This window comes from Gekko japonicus, unplaced genomic scaffold (assembly GCF_001447785.1).
Source record: "Gekko japonicus isolate JY-2015 unplaced genomic scaffold, Gekko_japonicus_V1.1 scaffold2477, whole genome shotgun sequence".
Classification (NCBI taxonomy): domain Eukaryota; kingdom Metazoa; phylum Chordata; class Lepidosauria; order Squamata; family Gekkonidae; genus Gekko; species Gekko japonicus.
Window position 1 is genome coordinate 106,673 of NW_015160908.1, and position 10,399 is coordinate 117,071.

The following is a 10,399-nucleotide window of genomic DNA, read 5'->3' on the forward strand; positions in this document are numbered from 1 at the left end:
GCAGGAAGGAAGGAGGGAAAAAAGAAGGAGGGAAAGAAAGAGGGAGAGAAGGAAATAAGGAGGGAAAGGGAAGGAAGGAAGGAAGGAAGGAAGGAAGGAAGGAAGGAAGGAAAGGCTTCTTGCTCCTTGTGGCCTGGGGCTGCTGGGAGCAGGGGGTGGGGCTTGTTGTATGTGCCCACCCCCTGGGCTCTTTACTGCCGGAGCTCCGCTCCGCTCCTGCAGGAAATGACCCCTGGTTGGGACACAGTAGTGGTGGGGGGGGATGGCCACGGAGGTCTTGGAGGCATGGGTGGGTGGGTTTCTGCCTGACCCAGGGGAAGACGGGAAACCAGTGGAATGATTTAAGGAGGAAGTGGTCCCTGGTGAGACAGATGATGCGGTTGAAGAATTTTGATGGCAGCGGGCTGGAGGGAAGGGGAGAAGATGCTGAAGTGCAACCACCCAAAGTCATTGGAATTCAAGGGGTGGCTCTGCAGGATCAGGCCAGCGGTCCCTCTAGTCCAGCCTCCTGTCTCACACAGTGGTCAACCAGTTGCCCTGGAGGGCCAACAAATAGGGCACAGAGGCCGAGGCCTTCCCCTGATGCTGCCTCCTGGTATTCAGAGGTTGACTTTCTTCCAAACGTGGAAACTCCCTTTAGTCACCCGGGCTAGTAAACTACTGATGGATCTCTCTTCCATGAATTCCCTTTAAATTCCCTTTAAAAGCCACCCACGCTCCTGGCCGTCCCTGCATACGCTGGAAGGGAATTCCACATTCCAGTTCCGAGCTGAGTAAGGCACAGAGAGTACTCCATCTTTCTGTGTTATACCTCTGAGGATGTCAGTCACAGCTGCTGGCGAAACGTCAGGTCCTACAATGCCAAGACCATGGCCATACAGGCTGGAAAAATCTACAACAACTAAAGCCTTACTTCTTTTTGTCCATCCGGGATCTATCGCCCAGATGTTATACTGGGTGCCCCCAAAGGTCTAGTATTATGGGAGAAGGAGAGAAAGTTCTCTCCGTCCACTTCCTCTGCTTGAAGCATAATTTTATAAGGAAGAGAAGAGGAGGAAGTTGCTATGGCTACGGCAGAAGAGTACCACAGTTTTCCCTGAGGAGTCAGGGAGATAGTTGCAAATGGAGAAGCAACGCACTTGGCAACAGAACTAAACTTGGGGAGGGAAGCAAAACTGGCCAGGCCAAAACTTCATGCTGCTTCTACTGATGCTGTTGATTGATCTGGGGCCACGTACAAGAGGAGGAATGCTTGGAGTAGAGAGGAGAAGATCAGAAGTCACGTTCTGGTTTTTGGGGTTTTTTTGGCCCCCCGTAGGGGATTTCTTTATTTGCATTTTCTAATAACTACAACGAAATTAGGGAAGGGATCTAATACTATAGGAGAAAGAAAAGAAAGCCTACTAAAAGCCCAAGAGTTGGAGGTTATACATTGCTGATAAAAATATTAGCTTAACAATATAACAATTGCTTTTCTTGACATTGAGAGTGGCCAATCCACCTCATCAAATATGTTGACAAACCATCGAGTCTGACTATATAGAGAGCATTACAGGAGAATCGCTATTTCGCTTATAAACAAATTTCAGAGAATAGTGGCATCTCATTTTACAGTTCTTTTTCCCACCTTCATTCAAAGCAAATTAATAATCATATTTCCCTCAGTAAGTATAGCACAGTCAATTTCTCTTCCCACGCTGTTGTCTTCATTCATCTTGAACATTTTCTCTGCGGCGTTATCTTGCTGGAACTGGAACTGGTAATCTCAGAACAAAGTCCCCTTTTCCAGGACTGTATTCCCACTTATATGAAGTCGCGTTCTGGAAGACTTTGGTGTGCTCAGTCACATCTTTTAGAAGGTCCCTGCTTTATTCCGTTCTCTTGCCAAACTTTTACAGGAGACTGGGCCAACTGACTTCATTCACATCATGCGGGCTGCAGACTGTCCTTGGCCTCTTTCTTCCTGTTGTTTTTTTAAACTTAATTGGCCAGCTATCTTCTTGCTTGTTGAGGCCTTGAGAATTAACAGGACATGGCCGACAATCGAAGAACATTCTCACGCACAAACCAACAGGAAATGTGCAGACCTGGCTCTTTGAATTGTACCCTGGTGCAAGGGTGGGTGGTGGAAACACGGGCTGATTTCTGGCCAGCCACCAAGTCGCAAAGCATCGTAGAATCATAGAGTTGGAAGGGACCTCCAGGGTCATTGAGTCCAACCCAGTGTTCCCTCTAAGCTGAGTTAGTGTGAGCTAGCTCATGGTTTTTTAGCCTCCAGCTCACAGATTTTTGCCTTAGCTCAGGAAGGAGGGCCCCAGAGCAAACGTAATTGATGCAGTAGCCAGATTGCTCGCTCACAACTTTAATGCCACTAACTCACAAAGCAGAATTTTTGCTCACAAGACTCCACAGCTTACAGGGAGTATTGGTCCAAACCCCTGCACAATTCACACACGCCCCAGTGACCCTGTTCCATGCCTAGAAGATGACATCCAATGCACCTGTGCTTATGTGAGCAAATAGTGCGCTTTTGGATTATTTTTCTGTTTGTGAAGGAGAGCCCGACTCTTCAGCCCTCGCTTTGGAAACTGAAAACACGTCAGTCGACCACAGGAATCCTAGTTAAAGAAAACAACCAGAGTGTGCAGGAAGAAGCCAGCCCACCCATGACCCTGGACCATAGGGTACAGTCATGGTCTCCGCACTGCCGTTCCAGAAGGTCACCATTGACCGCCTCCTTCTTGATCCCTGGCTTTCAGTCTGCTTGCTCAGTTAAAACTGCTGGGATCTGGATTTCCAATTATTTCCCCTCTGTTGGAGCAGTAGAGCTCCCCCTGCGTTTGTTTGTATCTGTTTCGTAGAATCACAGAGTCGGAAGGGGGGCCTACAGGCCATCTAGACCAACCCCCTGTTCAATGCAGGATCAGCCTAGAGCATCCCTGACCAGTGTTCATCCAGGCGCTGATTGAAGGCGGCCAGCAAGGGGGAGCTCACCACCTCCCTAGACAGCCGATTCCACTGCTTGAACTGCTCTTATTGTATTGTAAAAAAAAATAATCCCCTAATATCCAGCCGGTACCTTCCCACCCCTAATTTAAACCCATTCTTGCGAGTCCTCTCCTCTGCTGCCCACAGGAACAGCTCCCTGCCCTCCACTAAGTGACAGCCCTTCAAATACCTAAAGAGAGCAATCATGTCCAGTGTTCCTCTAAGCTGAGTCAGAGTGAGCTAGCTCACAGTGTTTTAGCCTCCAGCTCACAGATTTGTGTTTTATCTCCGGAAGGATGGGCTCCAGAGCAAACCAATTTATGCAGCAGCCAAATCGCTCGCTCACAACTTTAATGCCAGTAGCTCACAATGTAGAATTTTTCCTCACGAGACTCCACAGCTTAGAGGGAGCATTGATCATGTCCCCCCTCGGCCTCCTCTTCTCCAGACTGAACATTCTCAAGTCCCTCAGCCTTTCAAAGTAGTACGTGATTTCATCATTATCTTACTTCAAATAAGGGTGCAAAGGTACTCAGATGGTGGGGAGGGGATGTCTCTTCATGACATCCCAGACACTAGCCAGTCAGTTCTTTCCAAAGCTGGTGTCTGCTTCAAAGTTGCCGAACTGGGGGGGGGTCCCTCCCCAAGGCCCCATGCTTGTCAGCGAGCTAAATTTGGATTGCTTGCCCTGAGGCCAGTGTTGGGTTGTATCCTGTCACCCCACTCAGCAAGGGGTTCTGCATTTCTCCAATGCAAGGAAACTCGTATTGGCAGAAGGCTCCACCCTTCACTGTGTAGGGGGTCGAACGTGATCCCACGCACAAAAGAACGTTTTTTTTGTAAAGACACCCGTCCCCTTCTGCTTCAGGTTCGGAGACGGATACACGATCGTGCTCCGGGTCTCCGGGACCGACCCAGACCTTGGCCCCCTGGAGAAGTTCATCCGGGATTCCTTCCCCAGCATAATTCTGAAGGAGAAGCACCACTGTACCCTCCAGTACCAACTGCCGTCCCGTGGCTGTTCCTTGGCCAAGATCTTTGGCATCCTCTCCACTCACCAGGGCACCTACCACATCGAAGACTACTCCGTCTCCCAGACCACCCTGGACCAGGTGAGGATGGGGATCGAGGGTGCGGCGGCTTGGACCCTTTCTAGGTTCCCACCTTCCTATGAGAACCATGTTTTCAAGCTTAATTTCTGGAATCACAAGAACAAGTCCCTTTCGGGGACTACATAAGAACATGAGAGAAGCCAACGTTGGATCAGGCCAATGGTCCATCTAGTCCAACATTCTGTTGCACAGTGGCCAAAAATACCAGGTACCATCAGGAGATCCAGCAGTGGGGCCAGGACACTAGAAGCCCTCCCACCATTGACCCCCCCCCCCAAGCACCAAGAATACAGAGCATCACTTGCCCCAGCCTGAGAGTTCCTATCTAAAGGTTTCCATTGCTCGAAAGCCAGTCGAATCCGACTCTAGGGTTGCGGTGCTCATCCCTGTTCCGAAGCTGAAGAGCCAGCACTGTCCAAAGACGTTTCTGTGGTCATGTGGCTGGCATGACTAGACACCGAGGCACACGGAACGCTGTTACCTTCCCATCGAAGTGGTACCTATTTATCTACTTGCAATTTCTTGCTTTCGAACTGCTAGGTTGGCAGGAGCTGGGGCCAGAGATGGGAGCTCACTCCGTCACGTGGCACTCGGGTCTCGAACTGCTGAACTACAGACCTTCCAGTCTGCAGCTCAGCATCTTAACCTCTGAGCCACCGCTACCTTGTGGCTAGTAGCCACTGATGGACTTCTGTTCCATATGCTTTATGACGTTTATCCCCTTCACCAGGTTCCGTGCTGACCTGTGGACCTGGAGATAGTTTGTCTGAGTCTCCTAGCTCTACAATGCCTTTGTGCTGGCAGAATTGCTTTGGGGCTGTTTCTCACATTACCGGACCTGGGACCTGGGCTGGCTGTCGAGGGAGCGTCAGGAGACCTGCGGCTAGTCCCAGCTCTCCAGAAAAGCAAGCCTGCCTAAATACTCTTCAGTTGCTCTCAGAAACCTGCTTGTGGCATTCTGTGTTTGGCTTTCATATGTACGGGCCAAACAGCCCTGACCTGACCTGACCTGCGTGGCCCAGGCTAGCCTGATCTTCTCAGATCTTGGAAGCTAAGCAGGGTTGGCCCTGGTTAGTCCTTGGATGGGAGTCCACCAAGGAAGTCCTGGGTTGTGATGCAAGCCACCTCTGACTGTCTCTTGCAGTGCCTTGAAAACCCCACCAGGGGCTGCCATGAGTCAGCTGTGACTTAACAGCAAAGGGGGGAGCAACAAGACATGCGGGTTTTTACAGAGTTGGGTCCAGGTCCCCTGCAGTTGGCTGTGAGGAATATCTTTTAAAAAATAAAGGAGAAGAGAAAAAGAGAAGAGACTTGATTCATACCCCGCCCGTCAGTCCCCAAAGGAGTCTCAGAGCAGCTTACAATCTCCTTTACCCTTCCCCTCCCCACAACAGACACCCTGTGAGGCAGGTGGGGCTGAGAGAGCTCTGACAGAAACTGCTCGTGAGAGAACAGTTCTGAGAGAACCCAAGGTCGTCCAGCCAGCTGCATGTGGAGGAGTGGGGAATCCAACCCGGTTCTCCCAGATTAGAGTCTGTGCTACTACACCGAACTGGCTCCTAACCACTACATCAAACTGGAGAGCCCGTTTGGGCTTGGAATGCCACTGTGGGGGAGGCTTTCACCCCCTCCCCCAAGCCGCAAGCAGTGCTGAGACGGGGGAATGAATTCCTGTTTTTGCTGTTCCATGCGGAGTATTCTGTGCATGTGTAGCTGCAAAAACAGCACTGTTTCCATGCAGGAAAATGCCTTGGAGGAAGGGGGGAAAGAACAACAAAGATGATCAGGGGCCTGGAGACCAAGCCCTATGAGGAAAGGCTGAGGGACCTGGGAGGTTGAGGGAAGAAATGAAGAAGAGATTGAGGGGGGACATGATTGCTCTCTTTAAATATCTGAAAGGCTGTCAGTTAGAGGAGGGGAGGGGGCTGTTCCTGTTGGCAGCAGAGGAGAGGACTCGCAATAATGGGTATAAATTATGGATGGAAAGGTCATGGCGGGATATTAGGGAATTTTTTTTTTTTACAGTAAGAGTACTTCAGCAGTGGAGTCAGCTGCCTTGGGAAGTGGTGAGTGCCCCCTCCCTGGCAGTCTTTAAGCAGCGTGTGAACAAACACTTGTCAGGGATGCTCTAGGCCAGGGGTGTCGAACTTATTTGTTATGAGGGCCGGATCTGACATAAATGAGACCTTGTTGGGCCGGGCCATGTGTGTCATAAAATGTAACGCCAGTTAGTGGAGATATAAACTTTATAAAGGACACAAACACAAAATTAGGTTTTTTTACTTAAAATAAAAACATGCTTAAAACATTAGCTCTGTAAGCTGCAAACCTGCTTTTGATTGATTGATATTCACCACAGAAATCTCACGCTCAGAGTTCTGAGTCTAGGACCCAGGTGAAAACATGAAATGGCTGAGTGATTAAGAGAGTCTGGCGAAGCAGGCTATGATACAGCAGCAGCAGCAGAACTGGAAGCAGGAGATGTCCAGTTGTACTGTGGGCCTGATGGAAGCCCTCCGGGGGCCTGATTCGGCCCCCGGTCGCATGTTTGACACCCCTGCTCTAGGCTGATCCTGCATTGAGCGGAAGTTGGACTAGATGGCCTCTATGACCCTTTCCAACTCTATGATTCTATGGCTGGAGCCCTCTCTCACCAAGCAACATGCAAATCCTTTTTAAGCTCTTCTTTATTTTTTCAACAGACACTCCCCACAGCTGCTGTTTGTCTGTGGGAACCTGAGCCAGACCCCGCTTTTTAACCTCCCCTACATCTAGTTTGGCTCTACGTTTTTTTAAAAAACCTCATGTGATAACAGAGCAATTAATAATAATAATTCTCCCAGATAATGGTAATAATGGTAATAATGATAATAATAATCAGAACCAGTTTGGTGTAGTGGTTAAGTGCACAGACTCTAATCTGGGAGAACTGGGTTTTATTCCCCCACTCCTCCACTTGCACCAGCTGGATGACCTTAGCCAAGCCATAGTTCTGGCACAGCTGTTCTTGAAAAACAGCAGTTTCTGTCAGAGCTCTCTCAGCCCCACCTACCTCACAGGGTGTCTGTTGTGGGGAGAGGGAGGGAAAGGAGTTTGTAAGTCGCTCTGAGACTCCCTTGGGTAATGAAGGGAGGGGTATAAATCCAGTCCAATCCCTTATCTTCTTCTTCTTCTAATATCTCCCCACTCCCCTCCTTCCCCTCCAAGGTGTTTGTACATTTTGCTAAGGACCAAAGTGATGAAGAACATCCGAAGGAAGCCTCCTCTGCGGCCAACCCGACGAACCCCAGCAGCCGCTGGCGAAGAATCGCCGGTTTCTTGGACGATAAGAGTGTGCGAGAAAGCCAAGTCTGAGAAACGGGCACCAGCGGGGAAGGGGGGCAGACACCCTGCCATGCAATGCCAGGGATGTGGACCTGCGGCAACCTTTTTGAGCTCCTGTCTCTCTTTCCACGCAAGCTCCCTGTCCCAGGGAGTGAATGAATCGGCGGGTGGAAAGAATGGATGGGTTCTGAAGCCTTGGAGGGCTCCGGTACGGCTTGGAACAGCAGAGAGAGCGTTTGTGTGTCAAGGTGGTTCTCCTGGGTCAGATTAAAGATCCACATAGTCCGTCCTTTCTCACGCAGCGGTCCACCGGTTGGCCAACCGGCATGGCAGGAAGGGCAAAGCAATGTTTTCTTGGTGCCCCGCACCAGTGATAGAGAATTTCTGCCTTGGAACATGGAGGTTCTGTGTAGCCATTTTGGCTAGTTTTAGGGTGGCCATGTTTGTCTGCGGTACAACAGCTAGATTTGAGTCCAACAAAATTTGGGGGGTATAATCTCTCAAGAGTCAGAGCTCTCTTCATCAGATGCCTAACGGCATCTTGGAAGCTTATACTCCCGGAATCTTATAGGTCTCTAAGGTGCCACTGAACTTGAATCTTGCAGTCTTGGCTAAGTCTCTCCTCCACGAATGTCCTTCTTGTCATTTGTCCCCAGGGAGGAATTCTTGCCTGCTCATGTCTGCACTACACTTAATCTGGTTTCAGGCAGTTTTAATTGATGGGGGAGGGGTTTTGCTCGCAAGTTATGCTGGGAATTGTAGTTCCACAAAGGCTGGGCGATAGAAGGGCTTTGACAAGAATCACATTCCCTGTGGCTCTTTTGGGGACAAGACAACCAAGCCTTTCTTTGAAACTGACTCAGGTTTGTAGTGCAGACAGGCCAAGCACTTCCTGCAGGGGTGCTTCCTGTTTTGGCATCTTGAGGATGCCATTTCTGCACGAATGCAAGCGAATGAACAGGAGGTGCCACTTGGACAATATCACACTGCTGTGGTGGAGGCTCCAGAGAATGAGGTTTTCCCTTGCCCACTGCATTGAGTGAGTTATTAGATGGGGTTTTCAACTGGCACATGTGACGTAGCTGATGTACATCTGACTCTCTAGCGCTTCATCTGCATTGGTGGCTTTGCCGTACCCAGATCCTGTGCTTAGCCTCGCTGTCCTCCAATTGCCGTTGCCCAAAAGACAGCAGCCGTACAGTCTGTAAATCAGGAGCTGCTCTGCCGGCTCATGAGGAAACGTCTTTGCTGCTCTGAGAATCTAGCTAATTCGTTGACCCAAGTTTGAACTTAACGGATTCTAAGTGCACAGTGGTGGCCTCTATAGGCAGAATCCAAGCATTACAGTACTGACCAAAGGAAGGCAAGAGAGAAAGGGGTAAAAAATCCAATCCCCAATGAGAGGATGCAGGATTTAGGGCATGCTTCGTAGTCTTTGCTCAGCCCCATGCCAAACACATACTTCGATCCCCCAAATGTTGCCGTTGGCCCCAGTAGAAATTGCAGGAGGGAGAAATGTCACTTTGGTCTTACTTTGCCTTTACCTCTGAAATATTCCTCCTTATGATGCACTGATATTTTTAGACAATCATCTGCGCGTGCGTACACACGCACACACAATCCTCGAATGTCCCCACACTGTTGTGGGGCACCATCTGCTACTTGAATCTTTGCTTCTTGGTCTGAAGTCACCTGTGAATGTCGATTAAGCTTTTGTGGACTGTTAACCATCATTATTCCAGAGAAATTTTAAAAGGGCATTGCACCATGTAATAGGTCTCACGTTCCCACGTTTGTTCTCGCAACGGGTCTGTGATGAAATCCCATTCTTGAACCTGATGGCTGGGTTTGAATCTGTGTTTCTCAGAAACGGTCAAATTTCAGAGGTTTGGACATGAACAGAGAGTGGTGGGACTGAGGGTGAAGCAGATTTGACCTCCCATCCATCTAGGGTGGACACTGATGTAAGAAGCAGTGGAAGCTCCCTCGCTACCATTCACCCAAATGTATCTCGTTCTCTCTAAGGCTGAGTTCTGGGGCAGGAGGAAAAAGTTTTGGAAAGTTTGCCGTAAAAGTGGGCTGCGCAGTGCCCTGATTGGCTGGCGCCTTAAGATGTCGCCAAGACCCCACCCCCTCAACGCCCTGTGGCAGTTTTGCACTTTACAAAGGAAGAAAAACTGCCCTTGAAAGACAAGCAACAGTACAATCAATGAAAAGGCACAGTGGACACATTTAATTCCGGGTGGTCAGCCGTGTTGGGCTGAAGCAGTGGAACGGATTTAGAGTTCAGCGGCACCTTTAAGACCAACTAAAGTTTATTCAGGGTAGGAGCTGTCGTGTGCATAGCACGCTTTTTCAAATACACTGGAATGGAAGTTAGAGTTCAGGCAGTTGTTTTGATTCCCTATTTTGACATATTTATTGCTTTGGTCCCCCCCCCCCTTTAATTAAAATCAAAGCAACTGTTGACCTTACAACCTCAGCTTGTTACATAGCCTTGTTTTTGCATAACTTAAAACATCTTCATCACCTTACATGTAAAACTGCTGTCTATAAGTTTGTCTATAAGTTTGAACTCTGACTTCCATTCCAGTGTATCTGAAAAAGCGTGCCTTGCACACGAACGCTCCTACCTTGAATAAACTTTTTTTGTTAGTCTTAAAGATGCCACTGGACAAATTGAAGCGTGCCTCTTTTAGAAGTGAAATGGAGGGGTGGCCTACTCAGGGGTCATTTTGTAGAAAAAGAGGTGCAGGAGCTCATTAGCATAACTCATTAGCATAACTTATGCTAATGAGCTCCTCATTAGCATAACTTGTTTGCATATGCCACACCCCCTGACATCACCGGAAGTGTGTCAGAAGGCAACACCCACCGCTCAGGCTCCACTGGACTGTTTTGGATTGCTAGCTATTGGGGGGGGGGAACGTGTAGATCTGCCCTCACAGAGGAGGGAGAGCTTGTACCTGAAGGCC

At 49.2% G+C, this 10,399-nt stretch overlaps 1 protein-coding gene across 1 annotated transcript in view; it reads left to right on the forward strand.

Annotated features, from left to right (window-relative positions):
- LOC107121240 (ATP-binding cassette sub-family A member 1-like) overlaps positions 1–7,454 on the forward strand; it is a gene marked incomplete at its 5' end in the record, with an annotated part of 112,876 nt that extends 105,422 nt beyond the window's left edge. Inside the window, 2 exons of the mRNA XM_015424127.1 lie at positions 3,857–4,100; positions 7,308–7,454. Of these exons, the coding sequence (XP_015279613.1) occupies positions 3,857–4,100; positions 7,308–7,454 (391 nt within the window). The remainder of the gene's footprint in view (positions 1–3,856; positions 4,101–7,307) is intronic.
- Between the last annotated feature and the right edge of the window lie 2,945 nt (positions 7,455–10,399).